This window comes from Papaver somniferum, chromosome 9, assembly GCF_003573695.1.
Source record: "Papaver somniferum cultivar HN1 chromosome 9, ASM357369v1, whole genome shotgun sequence".
In the NCBI taxonomy this organism is placed as follows: Eukaryota; Viridiplantae; Streptophyta; class Magnoliopsida; order Ranunculales; family Papaveraceae; genus Papaver; species Papaver somniferum.
This window is the reverse complement of record NC_039366.1, coordinates 178,115,416-178,137,202: the sequence shown is the minus strand read 5'-3', so window position 1 is coordinate 178,137,202 and position 21,787 is coordinate 178,115,416. Positions and strand designations below refer to the sequence as shown.

At 40.6% G+C, this 21,787-nt stretch overlaps 2 protein-coding genes across 4 annotated transcripts; both read left to right on the top strand.

Annotated features, from left to right (window-relative positions):
* Window positions 1-8,620: 8,620 nt before the first annotated feature.
* On the top strand, window positions 8,621-13,315 carry LOC113309310 (COP9 signalosome complex subunit 2). Its single transcript, XM_026557736.1, has 12 exons — window positions 8,621-8,747; window positions 9,281-9,373; window positions 9,689-9,767; window positions 10,083-10,323; window positions 10,447-10,521; window positions 10,605-10,739; window positions 11,714-11,901; window positions 12,027-12,095; window positions 12,187-12,277; window positions 12,404-12,538; window positions 12,676-12,788; window positions 12,897-13,315. Exons 1-12 carry the CDS (start codon window positions 8,738-8,740, stop codon window positions 12,988-12,990), a joined length of 1,323 nt encoding a protein of 440 aa, XP_026413521.1. The 5' UTR covers window positions 8,621-8,737; the 3' UTR covers window positions 12,991-13,315.
* A 2,566-nt stretch (window positions 13,316-15,881) lies between these two features.
* Window positions 15,882-21,200, top strand: LOC113309309 (CBL-interacting protein kinase 32-like). Of its 3 annotated transcripts, XM_026557735.1 has the most exons (16): window positions 15,884-16,343; window positions 16,846-16,903; window positions 17,147-17,348; window positions 18,042-18,104; window positions 18,389-18,460; window positions 18,586-18,693; window positions 18,800-18,880; window positions 19,085-19,138; window positions 19,253-19,378; window positions 19,463-19,552; window positions 19,669-19,791; window positions 19,889-19,996; window positions 20,099-20,212; window positions 20,310-20,366; window positions 20,471-20,545; window positions 20,708-21,200. In XM_026557735.1, exons 3-16 carry the CDS (start codon window positions 17,178-17,180, stop codon window positions 20,783-20,785), a joined length of 1,320 nt encoding a protein of 439 aa, XP_026413520.1. In that variant the 5' UTR covers window positions 15,884-16,343; window positions 16,846-16,903; window positions 17,147-17,177; the 3' UTR covers window positions 20,786-21,200. The 3 variants fall into 3 exon arrangements, with proteins under 3 accessions (XP_026413518.1, XP_026413520.1, XP_026413519.1); XM_026557733.1 differs by having other exon boundaries at window positions 15,882-16,343; window positions 19,253-19,552; XM_026557734.1 differs by lacking the exon at window positions 15,884-16,343 and adding an exon at window positions 16,486-16,505 and having other exon boundaries at window positions 19,253-19,552.
* Window positions 21,201-21,787: the final 587 nt, after the last annotated feature.

Sequence of the window (21,787 nt, the reverse complement as noted above, 5' to 3'; positions counted from 1 at the left end):
GTGCAACCCTTGCAACCTGGCATGCCAAGACGTGCAACCTAGGGCCAAAGCCGTCACACGCGCCATTGGCACATGTCGTGCAACCCTTGCAACTTGGCATGCCAACCAGTGCAACTTAGGGCCAAAGCATCCACACGCGCCATTGGCACATGCCGTGCAACCCTTGCAACCTGGCATGCCAAGCCGTGCAACCTAGAGCCAAAGCCGCCACACGCGCCATTGGCACATGTCGTGCGACCCTTGCAACCTGGCATGACAAGCCGTGCAATCTAGGGCCAAAGCCACCACACGCGCCATTGGCACATGCCGTGCAACCCTTGCAACCTGGCATGCCAAGCCGTGCAACCTAGGGCCAAAGCCGCCACACGCGCCATTGGAACATGTCGTGCAACCTGGCATGCCAAGCCGTGCAACTTAGGGCCAAAGCCACCACACGCTCCATTGGCACATGCCATGCAACCCTTGCAACCTGGCATGCTAAGCCGTGCAACCTAGGGTCAACGCCGCCACACGCTTCATTGGCACATGCCGTACAACACTTGCACTTTGGCATTTCCACTTGCACCCGACGTGCAACCTAGGGACAAGGCATACCACACATGCCACTGGCACATGCCGTGCAACACTTGCACTTTGGCACTTCCACTTGCTCCCGACGTGCAACCCAGGGCCGAGGCATGCCACATATGCCATTGGCACATGTCGTGCAACCCTTGCACTTTGGCATGCCGCGCCTACATCAAAGGCCACGATTCCTCTTATACAAAACCTCGACCGTCGAAGGTCGCCACTGAGCCGGCAAGTCTCTCAAGCTCAACTTATCAAACACCAGCGACATGCTACATGTTTTCCACGAAAACACTTGAGACATCAAAATGTATGTCACAAACTGGGGGATGCTCATTAGGGTTTTGGTTTGGAGGTCTACATCGTGCGGCATACACAAATGCCCGTTTTAAGAAGGTATAATAAGAATAAAACGGTTAGTAAATGCATGAAGTAATGGTGAAACGCTCTTTCATTATGGAACATCAATTCCATCAAATTCCATCAATACCAGGCGTTACCACCTCTTCCCATTTAACTCATCCGTTTCTTTTCTTACGAGGCCAGAGTACGTTTCACTTGGACTCTTATAAATAGGTTTTACTTATTTCCACCAAAACACAAGTTTTTGGTCAGGGAGAAATACAACACTCAGAAAGGAAACTCTTGCTAGCTTTCTCAAAGCTTTCATCTGCTGATATAAGTCAAGTACTACTCTTCCAGAACTGCTCTGGTCTCAACACTCTCTTCGCTTCCCTCCCTAAACCAGCCCTTCTCCTCCTCTTTGTGACCGAAGCAAATTCAGAACGACCATTTATTGGTTTAGGCCAGATTTGTATAGATTGATCTCTCGAATCTAAAGTACTCCCGTGCAGTACATTTGTTTAGGGTTTAGATTTGTTTCTCATTCACTCACCGAAATTACCAAAATTAGCAGAAACGGTTTTTGCCTATAAACCATTGGCGACCACAGTGGAATATTGATCTTTCGGTTACAATGTCAGTTTTCAATCCTCGATCTCATACTTCGATCCAGACATCAGAACGGCAGTAGCGAGCGATCTGTTCAGGGATCCACAACTCGACTACCAGACAACCTGGTTACCAGTCGCAAACCGCAAGAGACGGCTTGGGACTTCACAGAAACCGAAAGCAAACGATCCAGTCATCAAGTGACTCAAAACGACTGGGTACTTTCCACAATCGCGGCGGTTCTTCCCACAAAACTCGATCTTACACACGGAGGATCCCTTTTTCATCATGAGATCCGGGAAACCGAGTAAGTCTTGCCTAGACAGAATATATGGTTTACAATTTCAAGTTTTCACGGGAATGATAAAACCAATAGCCATGTTATGTTTCATCCCATGTCATCTACCAACACGCAACGTTCACGGTTCCATATCTTCCCTGGGATTTCCGTATCACTTACAATCATAAACAAAAAACGACATCATCCTAAAACGGTTCATCCCGAATAATAACCCAAAACCCTCATAGGTAACACTTGTCTATCAACCCATAAATCCAGAAAATCAAAACCATAAGCCAGGTGTTTCATTTGCCTTTCGAAAAAAAAAACAGAAGAATTTCAGAAGACAAAAGTGCATCCAAAGGAAGCTATTCAACAGTGGTTTGCTCTTGTCGAAGAAGACGTCCTTCGTCATTTGGAGGACCGCCTGTTTCAACTCCAACTCTTTGGACAACCTTCTAACCTCCGCCTCTTGTTGTTTGCCCATGTCCGCAGAAGGACCTTCGGTCACCTTGGCCTGCAACCTTGGATCTCAGAGAAACCCTAACGCCCAGTCTTTGTGGAATCAGTTGCATGCCCATGTGTACCTACTTTGCATCATAACAATTACCAGTCACTAGTCATGAGGTAGCTGACGCTACTACGGTAATATTCGAAGAGAAGAACAATATTTCTACAGATTTATGGGAGGCATACCTATGGCTAGGGTTTGCACCAACACAAGAAACGCTGGAGTACATACCTGGAATATGTTGGCCCACTTTATTTCTACCGCGCCACGCCAAGACAGCTCCCACGCCGGAACCAGCGCCCACGCCAAGCCAGCGCCTTGCCAAGCCAACGTCCATGCCAAGGCGACGCTCGTTCCAACAAGATCCAGCGCTAACAACTTGCGTTTTTCCAGGGCCAACAACTTGCATCTTTTCCAGCACACTAACAGCCTGCGTCCTTCCGATACCGGCATCTTACATCTTTCCAGCGCCGGCAGCTTGCATCTTTTCCACAACTTGCGTCCTTCCAGCGTCACACTTGCACTTCCATCTTGCATCTTTACAGCAGCTTGGATCTTTACAACAGCTTGCATCTTTACAACAACTTGCATCTTTACAACAACTTGCATCTTCCTAGCGCTAGCATCTTGCATCCTTCTAGCGTTGCACTTGAACGCCCCGTAGGGAATCAGCAATCCGATTTCATCACACGTAAAGATCAGGAACGACTTCTCTAAAATAGAAGAAAAGAAAATCAGCAAACCCCCTGAGTTCACGAAGACTCTCTTCCTGTCAAGAGACACATGATTTATGGGGACTTCGCCCACAAAACTGTGCAGTCCATGATGAAACATTTATGTGAGATTCTATGTTTCCCCAAGGCACAACGTCAACACATATTTGTAGCCCTCAACCGCACCGCATCAGGGAAACAACCTTTTCCAACCAGATAAATCGTTCCCAAATCCCAACCTCTCTTGGAGAGCACGATTGATAGATGGAACTGGGGACTCCTAACCACTGTCCGCTTGAAGGGAGCCCAGCCTTACAACACACTGATTGACGCAGCCTCTCCAGCGGCTCCGCTTCAATGTTCTCTTCAGCAGCCGCTCCGCTTTAATTATTCGCTCCAACATCCGCTCCACTTTAGCGTTCTCTCCATAAGCTGCTCTAGGATCCGAAGACGAAATTTCAGCGTCTTTACTCCATAAGTTTCAACGTTCTCTCCGAGAACCGAAGCCACTTCAACGCCCCTTTCCTGTAAAGGATCTTGTCGTGGCCGCCACTCCTTCTTTCTAAGGATCTTGTCGTAGCCGCCGCTCTTCCTCACTGAGGATTGTTCTTTAAGCGCCACTCCTTCCTTCCAAGTCTCTTCTGATCACATCTGCTGCCAAGAACTGTTGCCGCCCGTTTGTTGATACCGGCCAGAGCTTCACCATGGCAACAATCACTGTAAATCCCCACGACCACACAAGATAGGAACACACAACCACAATCTCCAATGTTAGCTCCAACTTGGTCGTTGCCGAGCGCATATTTCATCCATCTGTCGCATTCTGACGAAGTTCGGTAAATTTTGGAATCCATTGGAGAGACACTACAGATGAAGGTGCAGATCCGGACGAGCAACAGAAAACAGGAGAAGGTCAATATCTCTTTTCATGCGGACGAAGTTTCTAGAGTTTGGAAAAAATAAATGTCCCTTCTTTCTCCATGAAACGGATGACTGGGCGCGACTATGCCACCTCAGGCCCGCAACATCCCTCTCGAATTCTTCCTGAATTTTACTGTCAGGCTGTTTTCGCCTCCCGGACGAGCTCGAAACCTAAATATTCCCGCGCAAAGAGATAGGAAATTCTTTTCCGCTCAGAATGGAGGGAGCGGACTGTAGAAATCCGAATTCGTACGAGAATTATATATCGATTCTACTAAAGGGCGCTAATTAGGGTTTCAGCATGCCAAACCCTAATTCAGACAAAGTTTCCATCATCCCACGGAACCGAAGCCTGTCGACATCCTTCTAAGGAACTCAAGCTATCTCCACTCCAATCCGAGCAACACAAGCAACTCCGTTTCAAGACGACCAAGTGCTAACGGCTCCAGGTCCAATCCCACCAATGCTGACGGCTAATCCCAAGCCGAACCAATGCAAGCGGCTTCCCTTCACGCCAAGTCTATGCTAGCAGCTCCGCTCCGCGTTCCAAAACCTATCCCAAAAGATGCGCGACCATTTCAGGTCGAGGCCTACAACTTTCATCTCAACCGACCTCTACCACTCCGCAGCCTGACCTGCGGTACCACGAGCAAAATCCACGCAAGGATGCCAAACACAAGGATCACAGATTCTCCTTGCTTCCCGAAAAAGACAAGACGGGCCTACATTACAGCCGGGGACTCAGCCTCAGCAAGATCTCCCGTCAAAATCTCTAATCAGGAGTAAGGAAGGTGAAGATATGTACCAGGAACGCGCTTACCAATGTTTCACCACCTGCACCGACGGAGGAAAGCAAAACCTTCAACATGACGTGGAGGGAGGAGTGACACCCCCTTTCATAGACATGGCACTTTTAAGATTTTGGATAAGGAAAGGATTCCCTATTGAAGTCGTGAATGAAGAAAGAGAATTGGACCCGCAAGGAAAATCCTTGCCACGCCCAAGCAGTCCGCGCCTTTCCCGCGCCAGCATCATGCCAACGCTATGCTCAACCTGCACGTTTCCAACAGTCCGCGCTTTCCTTGCCAAGCGATCCCCACCTCTGCACTGGTAATAGGAAGACGGTACAATTTCACCAACAATATATGTCGCACCAACCCTAAAAAAAAAGGGGAAAAGAGAGAAGCAGATTTTAAGCAGACAAGATGGGCTTACGTTACAGTCGGAAGTTTAGCCTCAGCAAAAGTTTCTCTCGGATTCTAAACAGGAAATAAAGAAAAGAAACGTAAATCTTAGGAATGTACCTACTGGCGTTACTGTTGCATGTCCCTACCAGCATCAAGACCCGGACACGAATCCGGTGGCGCATCATGAGAAAAGAAGTAATCCCCTTTTTGGGTGTAACGCTTCCTGATTTTTGAATAAGGAAAAGAAATCGGGCCCACAAGAGCAAGCCTTGCCGCGACCCCAGTAATCCACGCTTTCCTTTTGCGCCGGCGCCAAAGCAACCCGTGCTTTCCTTCCTATCCCACGCCGTGCCTTGCCAAAGCGACCCGCGCTTTCCTTCCTGCGCCAACGCCATGCCTTTCCGAGCAGTCTGCCGACACCATGCTTTGCCAATGTCATGCTCTGCCAAACGGCACACGCCCATTCTAATCCCATGTGTGATGACAAGCCCCATTCGTGACCAGTCTACGCTAGCAGCTCCGCCTCGCATTCCAAAGCCTAGCCCAAAAGACACCTAGTCATACTGGGATTTGTGCAAAGCTACCGGATCCAAGGATTGCAGATTCCACTTACATCTCGAAAAAGGTCAGACAAATCTTCTCGGCCCTCTTTCACGACTTACTGTCTTAGTTCTATCCTCGTCTATCACCATCTTATTCTTACCTCGCAACAAGGCCCCTGTTCCAAGTTAAGCAGGGGACTTAATGTTGATGGTGGTTTTAGGACAAGGGGTAAAATCGTAAAACCTCACGTATAGCATGACGTCACCGGTGACACTAGCACATTTATTAGAGCATTTAACGTGCTTATGTAAAAATCACCAGGGTACCTTTTTTCAAATACTAAATTAGGGTTTCGATGCGCGAAACCCTAAATTCACACATACCGCGCAACCATTACGCAAAAAGCATGGAAAACATGCCAAATGCACCCACCGTGCAATCATCGCGCAGAACATAGCAATTGCACGTACCGTGCAATCACTGCGCAAAAGCATGGCAATCATGCCACTCACACATGTCATGCAACATGCCAAATGCACGTACCGTGCAAACATCGCGCAAAACATAGCAATTGCACGTACCGTGCAATCATTGCGCAAAAGCATGGAAAACATGCCAAATGCACGCACCGTGCACTCATCACACAAAACATAGCAATTGCATGTACCATGCAATCATTGTGCAAAATATGGCAACCATGCCAAAACCACAAATAATGCGCAACCGTCGCGCTAAATATGGCAACCATGCCAAATCACAAATAAATACGCAATCATTGCACTAGATGTAGCAACCGTTCCAAACCGCAAAGCAACGCGTAATCATCACGTTAACCATGCCAAAAATCCAAAACGCACCACCATTGCACAAAATGGCAACCATGCCAAAAGCGCGCGTCATTGGCACATGCCATGCAACCCTTGCAACCTGGCATGCCAAGCCGTGCAACCTAGGGCCAAAGCCGCCACACGCGCCATTGGCACATGCCGTGCAACCCTTTTAACCTGGCATGCCAAGCCGTGCAACCTAGGGCCAAAGCCGCCACACGCGCCATTGGCACATGTCGTGCAACCCTTGCAACCTGGCATGCTAAGCCGTGCAACCTAGGGCCAAAGACGCCACACGCGCCATTGGCACATGCCATGCAACCCTTGCAATCTGGCATGCCAAGCCGTGCAACCTAGGGCCAAATCCGCCACATGCGCCATTGGCACATGCCGTACAACACTTTCACTTTGGCATTTCCACTTGCACCCGACGTGCAACCTAGGGCCAAGGCATACCACACATGCCACTGGCACATGCCGTGCAACACTTGCACTTTGGCACTTCCACTTGCACCCGACGTGCAACCCAGGCCCGAGGCATGCCACACATGCCATTGGCACATGTCGTGCAACCCTTTCACTTTGGCATGCCACGCCTACATCAAAGGCAACGATTCCTCTTATACAAAACCTCGACCGTCGAAGGTCGCCACTGAGCCGGCAAGTCTTTCAAGCTCAACTTATCAAACACCAGCGACATGCTACATGTTTTCCACGAAAACACTCGAGACATCAAAACGTATGTCACAAACTGGGGGATGCTCATTAGGGTTTTGGTTTGGCGGTGTACAACGTGCGACATACACAAATGCCCGTTTCAAGAAGGTGTAATAAGAATAAAACGGTTAGTAAATGCAGGAAGTAATGGTGAAACGCTCTTTCATTATGGAACATCAATTCCATCAATACCAGGCGATACCACCTCTTCCCATTTAACTCATCCGTTTCTTTTCTTACGAGGCCAGAGTACGTTTCACTTGGACTTGTATAAATAGGTTTTACCTATTTCCACCAAAACACAATTTTTTGGTCAGGGAGAAATACAACACTCAGAAAGGCAACTCTTGCTAGCTTTCTCAAAGCTTTCATCTTCTGATACAAGTCAAGTACTACTTTTCCAAATTTGCTCTGGTCTCAACACTCTCTTCGCTTCCCTCCCTAAACCAGCCCTTCTCCTCCTTTTTGTGACCGAAGCAAATCCGGAACAACCATTTCTTGGTTTAGGCCAGATTTGTATAGATTGATCTCTCGAATCTAAAGTACTCTCGTGCAGTACATTTGTTTAGGGTTAGATTTGTTTATCATTCACTCACCGAAATTACCAAAATCAGCAGAAACGGTTTTTGCCTATAAACACCAGTACATATCAATATTCAAGCAAAAACTACAGTTTACCTAGTACATATCTGGAGAACATACCATTCAAGCATAAAGTAACGGTTTATCAGTACATACTGATTTGCACTGATCGATCATACACAAGAGAAAATAGTTTTCAAGAAAATAGTAAAATCAGAAGTTAAATATAAGACATTTTGATTGATATGTACTAGAATCAAAATATAATACCTTTACTTCTTTTTATCTGACTGTTCTGTTAATTCCTCTTGTGGTAACCATTTTAGTTGATTATTTTTTCGGATTTCAAAAGAATATGGTTTTGATTTTGGTTATTGTTGAACAAACCAATGCTGGTTATTGTTGATGAGTTGCGGTAACCAATTTAAGAGATTATGTTTGATTTCAGAGAATTTAATTTTTCAGGGGAAAAAATGTTTGATTTCAGTTCAGGTTTTTGATTTTTTATGCCCTAATAATTTGATTATGATTTTTAGGCAATTTTGAGATCGTGTTTTGTGACGTGTCTAAAAGGCGTTTTTCATGTTTTAATCTCTTTGGGACCTCCGATTAACTTTTTTCTCCAGCTGAACCCTATTAAATTGTTGGGTGGGCTCTGGACTATCCAGCACGGTCATCGTTTGTGACATCGTGGCCCGTTTTTCAATGGTAAGTCTTAACATTCCGGAAGGAAAGGAACTTAACGCGGGCAGCCTATCAAAAAATATAAGGCGCCTTTATCAAGCCGTGGCACTATAGAAAGGAAGCGTCCATCCTCCGATCTTCGTTCCTTGATTCAGAAGACACTTTTTATTTTTTTTTCCCTTTTATTTAAAAGAGAAAGCTAAACTCGAACGCTGCCCCCTCTCTATTACTGAGAATAGATTTGTTACTTAGCCATGGGTTCTGGTAAGTCTTTTCTTCTTTACCCTGATTGTTATTTAGGGTTTCTCTTCTTCTTCTTTTTTATGAGCAATTTTAACATATCAAAAGTCCAGATTTGCTTCTATCTCGTTTGTTCATGTTTGATGAACTCAAAGGGTTTTTGTGAATGTGTTTAATTTGATTTTTTTTTTTTTTTGATTGGGTTCTGCTCAATTTTACTCATTAGGGTTTTATGTTGATACAAATTCTTGATAGTCAACCAAACATGTTTTAGGGTTTCTTATAGCGTCTTTGTAATCGACGCGTCGATATGTTTTCAAATTCAGTTTGTTGGTTTTTGTTGAACTGCTGGTAACGCCTCTAATGCTACGGTGTATGTACATTCATATCATGAGTCTGATTAATTAAGTTTAGGTTTTTTTTTTTCTTTTTTTTATCAGCAAAAATAGTATTATAGATGAATTTTAGGGTTTTAGTTGTTCATGATATATGTTTTGAGCTTGCTCTCCAACTGTTGAAGAAGTGTTTTAAGATATGTTTCTTGTTGTTATGTGCAGATGCAGAAATGGAAGATTATGGATTTGAGTACTCTGAGGAGGAACCGGAGGAGCAAGATGTTGATATTGAGAACCAATATTACAACTCTAAAGGTACTTCCTTTTAAAAGTTGAAGTGTTGGAGTTTTCGGTTCAATACACACTTTTTATTTCTTATCTGAGCAAAGTTTTAGTCTGCTGGTGTTATTCAGGGCCCTAGATTATTGTCTAGGATTAGGTGATATATTTTGGATACTGTTTGAAGTTACAATACGAAATTCTCTGTACATGTAATTACCAGATTTATTGCCTGTACCTTTGGAACTATTTTCCTAGGAGCAGCTAAAGTTGAAAGTTTTACTTTGAATTTGAACTTTGTAGTTTTTAACTTACCATTCCTACTAAATTTATATCTAAATTTTGTTGCAGGTTTGGTTGAAACCGATCCTGAAGGAGCGTTGGAAGGATTTTCTGAAGTGGTGCAGATGGAACCGGATAAGGCAGAATGGTAAGTTTCTCCCAAGCTTGCTGCACATCAAGGTGTCCCATTAGATGATGGTTCAAATGTGGAAGGAACTATAAAGTTTCATGAACATGCTTGCTCGACCTTTGACTCTTTCAATTTATCAATGTCGACCGTTTCCATCTTTAAATTGTATGCTATCCATAGCTGTATGTAAATATATATTTATATAATTCGTTTAAAAGGCAGACTCTAGCACCTTACACAGTTTAAGTTAAGTTCCCCGCCTGAGAATTCATGTTATTGTTGGTGATGTTTAATAGAGTACTTAACAATGAGTTTTCGTTATTATTTCTTCAGGGGTTTCAAAGCTTTAAAACAAACTGTTAAGCTGTACTATCGGTTGGGGAAGTATAAAGAGATGATGGAATCCTATAGGGAGATGTTAACTTATATCAAGTCAGCTGTAACACGGAATTACAGTGAAAAATGTATCAACAACATAATGGATTTTGTTTCTGGGACAGCTAGCCAGAACTTTGATCTTCTACAGGAATTTTATCAGACCACATTGAGGGCCCTTGAAGAGGCAAAGAATGAGGTAGATAAATATCTTCTGCTACATACTTTTCAAATGACACAGTTATTGTCTGAAAGATGAAATATGTTACTTTTATCCAAAAAAAGAAAGATCTGTTACAATGCTTGTTCCCTTTTCCTACAGAGATTGTGGTTCAAGACGAATTTAAAACTCTGCAAGATTTGGTTTGACATGGGTGAATATGGGCGAATGAATAAGGTAATTGATTGGTCAAGCTGTTTCATTTAATTCAGTTTCTCCTATGCATTTGGCATCATACTTATGTGTTAGTACAACTATAGATCTTGAAGGAGCTTCACAAATCTTGTCGGAAAGAAGATGGGACAGATGACCAAAAGAAAGGAACTCAGCTTTTGGAAGTGTATGCTATTGAGATTCAAATGTACACAGAGACCAAGAATAATAAAAAACTCAAGGTAAGAGCCCTGTTGATGTGTCATTGTGTTGGATATTTTTTTTTTGTTATTTTTAATAAGAATGTGTTCTCTGTATTATTAAATATAATGCCCCTAACGTTGCTTAGTCTTTTCCGCTTGGTTCTAGTAAGTTAGTGTCCCTAACATTCCTAGTCTTCTGCGTTTGTTTCTAGTAAGTAAATGGTTTTTCGTTTTGGTAGATCAGACCATTTTAACAAAGGCAAACCTATAGCTTTCAATTAACTAAGGTGTATCACTTGAGATGTGAATGCATTTTTATTCCCAAAGGTTGTGTTTGCATCTATTACTGGGTGCCAGTCTGAATCAATCGGAGCTAACAGTGAGTAACGTAGTGAGATAAAAAGTAAGGTCGGAATAGGTGTGCATTAGGCTTTTGTTGGTGCTGCATCATGTATAGATTAAGCCTGGAATGGTGATTATACTCAGGATCATATTTTCTTACAAGTGCACCTCATTAATTGGCGTTTCTTGTACCCAATCTTAGCATCTTTCAGATGGGATATGGTGTTAGCTGGATTGACAGAATTTTCCTACTTTTTATTTTGCTTACCTTTTCCTTATATTACATATATATGTAGATGACGTGGAACTCCTATAAAATATTGTCAAGCGATGATATGCTCTGTTGCTCTGCTTGCTCGTTCAAATTCTCTACATATGATGTTTTTTCTCAGGATTTACACTGAATAATTTAATACCCGATTATACAATTATTGTTTTGAGCAACTTGAATGCCATTGGGAAGCACACCATTAGATGTTTGCAAATTTACCCTATCTACCCTTTGATGTTGCTGCACCGGATCTTAAATATTACTAGAATTGAGTTGTTTTGATCACTTTTGATATCCTTGTTTCTTGGTGAAAGCATGGCAAAATTATTCAATATCAATCTTAAACTAGGGAGTTAACCTTTCATCTACTTATGATTCACGGATGAACTCTTGATTGCAGCAACTATATCAGAAGGCTCTTTCCATCAAATCTGCAATACCGCATCCAAGGATTATGGGGATCATTCATGAGTGTGGTGGGAAAATGCACATGGCAGAACGCCAATGGGCTGAGGCAGCCACAGATTTCTTTGAAGCTTTTAAGAACTATGATGAAGCTGGAAATCAGCGACGCATCCAATGCCTCAAGTATTGTCCAAACTCAGTCTTTCATTCCAAGGATACTTAGTATATACCTTGAGTATTTTCTTTCTCATCACAAATGATGAAATTATGATGTAATCTTCCATTGTGATGTTGCTTTCATCAAACAGGTACCTAGTTTTGGCGAACATGCTTATGGAATCTGAAGTGAACCCGTTTGATGCACAGGAAGCAAAGCCGTAAGTTTTTATTAAAGAATTTACTTGTTCACCTTCTTCAGATGTTGATGGGTTAGCTACTTTGGTTACTAACTTCTTTCTTATTATACAGATACACAAATGATCCTGAGATCTTGGCCATGACAAATCTGATTGCAGCCTATCAACGAAATGAGATTCTGGAGTTTGAGAAAATTCTCAAGGTAAGGGTTTATTTTTTACCATTTTTATTTTTGGTGTTGGGTCATGTTCTCCTAAACTCTGTCTTCTCCCTCCTGCGCTTCACTATTCATATGGGCTCTTTGTCTGCAAAATTAATTGTGCTCCAGAGTAATAGAAGGACAATTATGGATGATCCATTTATTCGAAATTATATTGAGGACCTTTTGAAGAATATCAGAACCCAAGTTTTGCTCAAGCTCATCAAACCTTACACTAGGATCCGGATTCCCTTCATATCTAAGGTAAATGAATTTATGTTTTATTTCTTGGAGCAACATCAATTAGAAGCAGATATATTTACAAGTGCTCATCTTGTTCTTTCTGAATCTGCAAACAATATGCAAAGCTCTCAATTTTTTTTAACATGTTTACAATTCAGGAACTCAACGTGCCCGAAAAAGATGTAGAACAGCTACTTGTTTCATTAATCTTGGATAACCGTGTCCAGGGTCACATTGATCAAGTGAACCGCCTTCTAGAGCGTAGTGACAGGTATGGTTTCTTGAAACTTATTTTTTATACATCTGAAGTAGTTTTCAAATTTCTCCGCCGAAGATACCTAAACCACAATTGTCAATTATTGTTGGAAACTATGTGCAGGTCCAAGGGCATTAAAACATATGCTGCCATAGAGAAATGGAACACACAGCTGAAGGTTCTGTACCAAACAATCAACAACCGAGTAGGCTGTTAGAAGAAAAAGAAGGGGACAGATTCTGCTACTCTTGTTCAAAGTAACTCAAGCAGTTTTTGGTACATTTGTTCCACCATATTTTGCTTCACTCCATGTATAGTTAAGGCAGTTTTTGAATAACCAGTGGGATTTTTATAGAGAGTATCTATTGAATTTATATACTTTCGGAATTTGGAAACTACTGTCTGGTCTTTTAAGATCAGAACTTCCAAAAAATGGCAGTGGAGTGGAGAACTTTGTTTTGGCTGTCAGTTCCTGTTCATTTTCTTGTTTTGCTGTATTTTTTAGTCAAGTTTTTCTTTGATCTTATTGGACGCCTTCATTCCGTCACTGCTGTTTTGACTGCACAAGGTTTCTCTATGACTTCGGAACAAGCCTTTCCTATGCACGTTTTTTCAGTCATACCAATTGTTGCTTTCAGCCCACTTGATAGGCCAGCCAAATATACCTCAGATAGACATGAATCCGTCATTGTCGAACAAAGTTAAAAAAAAAAAAAAAAAAAAAAAAAGAGGAGGTCGAAATACTAGAACAAATGTCTAGGACAAAATATATACTCCGAAGACGAACAAACGTGGTAGCTCTTTGGTAGAGCGATTTTTATAGAACATGTTTTCCGTTTGGTTTTGGTTGTGTTATAAATGGCATACCAAATCCGAAGTGAAACTCAAAGTTTTCTCATGATGAAGTAGGATGGCGGAGACGTAATTTTCTCATAATTAACTGGTCGACGTATAGCCGATACAATTTCCACATTTTCATATTCATATAGCTGAACGTGGCAACGCTAGAATGTCTTGAGGTTATACATGGTTTGTATTGTCGATCACGTCAAAATCTCTCATATGCGAACTAGATTTCTATGTTAGAATCCTTTGATAGTTATGCGCTTTCTCTATGGCCACATATGCATGGTTTTATTGTTGGGGGTTGATTGATCGAGATGATTGGGAACTTTGTATTGGATGCCAATGACTCAATTTACTGATTCGAATTGCTGTTGACTAGGGGCGCTGCAGAACTGACGAGCCAGTTGATGATAATGCAACGTGGCATTTTACGGACCTGTCACCTGACTTGTCAATTAATGATAAATGGAACAATAAGTCGAATCTTATAATGTTGAGCTGGAAACGTCGATTTTGTGGATTAAGCAAAATGCTGCTCATCCCCAAAACTTGTGAACTGCCTAACGTTTCAGAGATTTTCATTTAAGTTATCGTATTATTCTCATGCTTGGGCTTAGAATTGCCAATTAATGGCCACTGTTAGTGGCTTGAGTTGTTTCGTGTCCCTATCTTACAATAATTTTCCCATGGTCAACATCATCTCTTCAGTTAAATAGTAAAATATGTAATAGTAAAATATGTGCTGCTTTCGCGTTTTTAGTGCTTTCCCATATAATTTGATAACACCCGGTTGTGTTCTCACCAAAACTGGGTGAAATTGATTGTATCACTTAATTAAACTTTTAAGAGCCAACGAACAAGAAAATGTAGACATTAAGAAAGTTACTTTCATAAAAAATTCTGCCCCAAATGAGCTTTGCTTTTCTAATTTCAAGTGCAATAATAGAGTAATCTTGGAAGAAGAAAGTGACGCTAAAGTAGGATTAGGAGGGAATATGCTCATTAACATGCTGTTAACTTCCAAGGCATGGCGAATCAGTTGGTACGTTGAACTTAATCCATCGAAGTAGTGACATCCCGTCAGAAATTTAAAAATCTAATCATCTGATTATGAGATTAGATGGACACATGAAGGGTTAAATGTTAGTGTAATGTTGGTGAAGAACTGGGGCATGATGTTCATAATGAGCTGAACATCCCTGTTATAACTGGTATCAAGGTTTCTACGATATTCCCTTATCGTGTTGGGACAAGTATGCATAAACAAGCCAAGAACTCTAGGAAGAGTACCATTGCCTATGGGCCTAACGAAGACAATATGGTACTCCACATAAAGGACCATCACATGTGCGCAGAAGCGATGATATTGTCGGTGGTGGTGGTTGTTTTGTTTTGGCTCTTCTGTTTGAGCTTATTTAGAGTTTTCATGTTTATTTACCACACTTTAGTACTTGGTGGAATGCTGTAATTTTCTAGTTTTAAACCTCTCGGATCCGATTCAATCCAGTGGATTTGGTAATTGGATCAAATGTGTTTAGCTCACTTCATTCTTCTTTCTGCACTAGTTCCCGGCTTTTTGATGGGAAGTTGGTTACGCTGATCTTTGTACTTTTACAGCTCGCTGGATGTTTGTTTTTTAATGCGTGACGACAGCGGCAACCGAAACATCTTAAAAGCCAGCTCCATGTTCCGTATAGTCTTTGGGGAGACTAGCTAGATACAAGAAAATAAAAAAAATAAATTTTGTATGGAAGCAAATCAATGCGCCTAATATTTACAAATTATGGATGGTGAAATGACACTTTCTTTTCTTATTCTTGTTGTTTTCTGTTTAACGGAGTCCATGACCAAAGCACATGCATCAAATCCCGTTCTTAGTGCAAAAAGTGAATCACAAATCCCATATACTTCTTCCCAATCGAACAAAAATATAAACAAAGGAATCGCTCGTTCGCTGCGACATGTGACTTATGCAGAGGACCAGAGGTTGTTGAAGGTGAACGGTGGAAACATAAAATCCTGATTGTACCTAGAAAAATAATGGTCGATTGTGTAAGATTCGTAGTACGAAATATGGGTACTGAGCAGCAGCAACAGAGCGAGTATCCTATCGTCCGTATATACCGCATCCCAATGCGCTATAATTAATTATCCAGAAAGAGAAATGTGGTGTGTGTCTTTGCTGGCATCTGTCCTGTCCACGTAGAGAGAGAAAGATTAAGAAAAAACACATGGAATGGACCAGATTCTGTCACTAGTCACAACACAACCTCCATTTTCACTTCTCTCCTTCTCTCGTAGCCAGTAGAAGTTGCAGTAAGTTATGAATTCGAAGTAGTACTCGGTACTCGCTTATCGTTTTGGTAGTTGTTGTTGTTATTGAAGAGCAGTAGATTTTTAAGAGTTCCTTTCCTGGCCCCAAATATATCTCAAGGGTCGGATTACAATTTGCCAACCCATCCTTCTTCTCAGCGCTTTCCTCTTTCCTTTTCATCATTATTCCCATCATCATTTTTGTTGATCCTAATCTACTAAGACAGTGAGTGAGTGAGTGAGTGAGCCAGTGACTATATAATATCCAGACACTTAGGTTGTTTCTTGTTTTTTATAGTATATAATTTTCTGGAATTTTTAAGGAGATTGTGGCGGGACGAATTTGTGAAATCAATTTCCGTTTGTCTCTTGTTTCTGAAATCATCACGTCACCACTGAAACCATTAGGCGGTATAATTTCTTTTCTGGATTATGGCAGTTCTGATACATAATTAACCTTCTCAAATTACTTGTTTATATTTTGCTAAAGTTTTTGGAATATGTTTCAAGTCCTTCCTTCTTCAGCTACCAAAATTTTGTAATTTGAATTGTTGATCCGAAGGTTTGAATTGAGTAAGTAGTTGGGGTAGATGTTTTTCCTGTAAGATTGCTTTTAAGTGCTTCTAGATCGTGTAAACTCCGTGTTGCTATTATTTTATGAAGTAGTTGGTTCGCTTTTGATTTCTTTAAGAAGGTGGCTATTGATACTACTGTTTGATTTGGAAATTTTGATAAATGATTCAAGGAATGAGTGTTTAATGACTGGTTGAATGAACACTGCATTCTTGTTTCTTTTGGTTGACATAATTCTTTTGGGTTTTTCAAGAGAAGTTGGTGGGTTTAGTTTGTCTTTTGTTTATGTCTAGTTTGATCATTCCATGGTTGTTTTAATGTTTGAGTTTGTCTTTCACAGGCGACAATCATTCTGAAATCTAACTTCCTAGGACCAATTTTGAACGATTCCTTTTGAGGTAGGCTTTCTTTGTCTTTGTACAGTGTCCCAATTGGTTTTTATTATCACTCATTTTGCTCTCAAAACATAGGACCTGCTTGTTTTCCATTAAGTTGTAGTCTTGACATATATTTTGTAGGTGTGCACTCTTTGCTTATTATTCGGATTTGGTTGCTTACTTTGTAGTGATTATGGTTTTGCCAACTGCTTAATTGGGTTATTTGAATGCTTAATGCTCTTTCTGTTTCTCCTTCCGTTTCAGGGAGAACTTCTGAGTTCCTATAATACAAAGAATGAGCGGAGCTAAAGTCAAGCGTAAAGTGGGTATATATGAGCTTGGAAGAACTATCGGGGAGGGGACATTTGCTAAGGTGAAGTTTGCCAAGAATTCTGAAACTGGGGAACCTGTAGCTATAAAGATCCTTGACAAAGAGAAAGTTCTCAAGCACAAGATGTCTGAACAGGTCTTTTTCCAATATCATTACCATCCACACATTTCTCCGTTGCTTCCTTGAATTGTTTCTTTTGTTGCTTTTATTTAATTTTGTGCAAAATTTACAGCTTTGGCCGAACTTGCTTCAGAAGCAAACCATGTAGTTGTGAATCTGATGCAAGTTTAGCTCACACGAGAGTATGGCATTTCAACAATTTTCCAAATGCCATGTGAAATCAGATTTAAGGAATAAATATCTTTATCATCCAGCAAAAAGTTTTTTTTTAAAATGAATTTATTCATTTTAATGGATCTGAAAACCTACCTAAACTCGATACCTGAGAAGGAATAGTTTTAAACCATGTAAGTTGCATGAATAACTTCATGAACTGTATATGTGTAGATATTTTGCCATGCGTAAATTACTTATTGATTTTTGTTTGCTGTTGATATATTTCAGTCTCAACCCCTGACATCATAATAACACACTTAGGTTGTTAATGTCACGTCACACTAATCTAAGGAACAGCTTCCTTGGATATTATTACAGAGTCGGAAGAAGTGATGTTTCAGGTGTTGGATATATTATGGCATTTTATACTTTGACTTGTTCTCAAATGATATAGATATTGTCTTGCAATTTATGGTTATCATGGCTATCCAAATGAAAATTGACTTTGTTAGCATATCATGTTTCTCAATTAATCTCCATATTGTCTTGCAGATACGGCGAGAAATAGCAACGATGAAGCTAATACAACATCCAAATGTTGTTCGCTTGTTTGAGGTATTTTTGTGCTTTTACTTAATGCTTGTCTATCTTTATTTAGGCTTTAGGAACTTTATCACTACTGATGTGATAGCCCATGGGTATGGTATCCTTTTGGTTACGCATTCCGTGGAATTCTACAGCTCTTCCAGGAGCCATGTGGAAGCTTCGTGTTTCTTTATTAAAACCAGTTGGGCATGCAGTAAAGAGAAAACTCGTTCTTTGTCTGTTTGATGGCAACAGATTTGGTGTAACACACATGATCTAAATTAAGGAAACCCTGCTGTTTTTTCTGGCTGCAGGTTATGGGGAGCAAAACAAAGATTTTTATCGTTCTAGAGTTTATTACTGGAGGAGAACTCTTTGATAAAATTGTATGTATTGTGAATTCTCAGCTAATCATTTAGGCCTCAAATTTCTGTGGCTAAAGCCAAATTGATTAAATGTTACTGGTGTGTTCAGTATATTGATCACTTATTTTGACTTACTTGTGTCAAAGGTTAATCATGGCCGGATGATAGAAGATGAAGCTCGGAGGTATTTCCAGCAGCTTATTAATGCTGTAGATTATTGTCATAGCAGGGGTGTTTACCACAGAGACTTAAAGGTGAAAATACGGCCCGATTCTTCCATATTCTTCTCATTCCTGACTCCTAGTTGCTTTTATGAAGAACAATGCCTTATGCCTCCTTTCCTTCTTTGCTTGTGTTCAGCCAGAAAATTTATTACTTGATGTCCACGGAAACCTCAAAATTTCTGATTTTGGATTGAGTGCAATATCCCAACATGTCCAGGTGATTATATAATTTTTTTGAAGCATGCATTTCCTTTTCAAATGGAAGAATTTTTTTCTGGTCTTTGCACCAACAAAATTACAGTAGTCATGCTCTGTTGTTACATATTTTAGAGTAGTTTTCTTCTAAGCATGGTTTACATGAAATGCTAGTGTCACAAAAGTACCAGTGTATGTATAATGAAAAGAATATTGTTTTTGGCAGGATGACGGTTTGCTTCACACTACATGTGGAACTCCAAATTATGTCGCACCTGAGGTAATGGTCAAGCTCTTGTATACTATCTCATTCCATCACCTTCTCTTTCGTCTCAGCAGTACCTTCATATTCTTTAGTGCAACTTTTGTCTCATAATATGTCTGTCAAACCTAGGTCCTCAAGGATAAAGGGTATGATGGAGCAAAAGCAGACTTGTGGTCATGTGGGGTCATCCTATTTGTACTGCTATCAGGATACTTGCCTTTTGATGATTCTAATCTTATGAATCTATATAAAAAAGTGAGCCTTTTCCATGTCAAAACTACCCTTTTAATCTCTGCCGCTGCAACATCTCCATGTTTAAATTATTCTCTTTATGTGCAGATCTCGGTCGCAGAGTTCACTTGCCCTCCTTGGCTCTCTTTTGATGCAAGGAAACTAATAACTCGAATCTTGGATCCTGACTCTGAGACTGTAAGTAAACTTTATGTGTATTTGAACATCTATAATCTAGATTATAGTAACGATTCTCATATATAAAGTGGATTGTAATCATTGTATGAACTAATAATACTCACTGGCCATTGCAGCGAATCACAATCCCTGAGCTTTTGGAGGATCCGTGGTTCAAGAAAGGTTTTAAGCCACCAGTGTTTGAGGAGAAAGATTATACAAACTTGGATGATGTCGATGCTGTTTTTAAGGACTCGGAAGTGAGTCAAAGATAATATTGATGGCAGTTCATGTGGAAATTCTATAATCAATATTACAATTGATATTATTTTTATTTATATTTTGGCACCATTCCAGGAATATCATGTGACTGAGAAAAGAGAAGAACAACCAGTAGCTATGAATGCCTTCGAATTGATTTCCATGTCAAAGGGTCTAGATCTTGGAAATTTGTTTGAGCAGCAGGTTTGTTTCAATCTATTTCTATTTGTGCTCACTTGCATGTGACAGTAAGAGAGTTTAGCCATGTAATTCGGACTGTGTTCTTGTTAATTTCATTTTTGGTAGGAAATTAAGAGGGAAACAAGGTTTACGTCAACGTGTCCTGCTAACGAGATCATCAGTAAAATTGAAGAAGCAGCCAGGCCCCTTGGGTTCGACGTTCACAAGAAAAACTATAAGGTAAGGAAATAAACATGCTAGTATAATTCATGGGACATGGAAAGTATTGAAGTTTGAACCTTTAGTTAACTCGGACTCCTATTTTCTCCTTCTCCAGATGAGGTTAGAAAATATTAAAGCAGGGAGAAAAGGAAACCTTAATGTCGCCACTCAGGTCTGGACTGGAAACAGCATTTTAACAGTTGCTATTTAACTATATATTTCTCTAAAAATATCTTATATTTCTTCCTCTCTTACACTTCCTCTTCTTGTAATCAGGTATTTCAAGTTGCACCATCACTTCATATGGTCGAGGTACGGAAATCAAAAGGTGACACATTGGAGTTCCACAAGGTAAACAACACTAACATATTTTGTTCTCCGATTATAAGTTAGCGTTTCTCTTCCTACCGATTCATTATTATTTTGGGATGATTTTTCATTTGTGAGCATCTGCTTTCAAAGTTACCAAAAGCGCATGTTCTCTTTTGCTCAATAATATCTACTTATTTTCAGTTCTTCAAAAAGCTGTCGACGTCTCTCAAGGATGTTGTTTGGAGATCTGCTACGGAAGGCGACCAAAGTGTGAATTAAACCTGATATGTATACATATTATATATATATATATATATATAGATGCACAGTTTACTTCAAGAGCTCTAGTAGTATGGATCATTTATTATTCTCGGCCGAACTTCAGTAGTGGGAAAAGAAAAGTTTTTCTGCCTTGCTTCTATTATTTTTGTGAGACTGTTCCCTTGTAGAGAATACTTCGGATTTTTCAAGTTTAGGACTACTGGGAGGGAGGGAGGCATATGGCTTTCCCCTGCTGCTTTTTCAAGTTCAGTTATTTTTTTTAATTGGAAAAGCATCAATTAGTTGATTCTCCCCCAAGCCTGTGAGTCATGTAATTTTTTCATTGTTGTTTGGCATTTGTTGCTGATCTTGAATGTGTATACATATATGAAATAAGCAAGAGAGGTTTTTTGTATATGTTAGTTTTCCTTGAGATGTTATGCTCTCTTTTAAAATACAGGAGGGAGTGTCTGTGCTTTGTTTTTACGTAGATTACATGCGATAGATTGAGGTTCGTTTGCTAGGCATATGATCATAGACGTGAGTGAAGAAAAGTGATCTTGAAAGAGAGGTTAGGTGATATTAAAGATTAAAGATGGTTAGGTTACTATGTCTATATCAGAGGGTAGATGTTAAGCTAAGCTTAGAAGAAAGACTTGTGACTTGAATCCCGAATTGTCTGATATGGGAAGGGGGATTTCAGATGCTGATAGAGTGAAATGCATTAATTTGGACCTAGTACAGGAATACCCACCGTACCAAAGAAAAGACAACCTACGAAGTCCCATGATTCAACGGAGGAGGCTCTATATATCAACTTGGCGGGCCAATCAAGCATTTGTCTGTATGGAATAGTGTTGTCGGTTCCTAGTTGAAGTTGCAAAATCTTGCCTCTTCCCTCAGTTATTGACACGTACCAAAAAGAAACACCAGAAGTACTGCACCCCGAGCCATACAATGAACAAAGATCGCAATTCAAGCAAATATAATATGATAACCCCGAGCCGTATTTCAACCCCT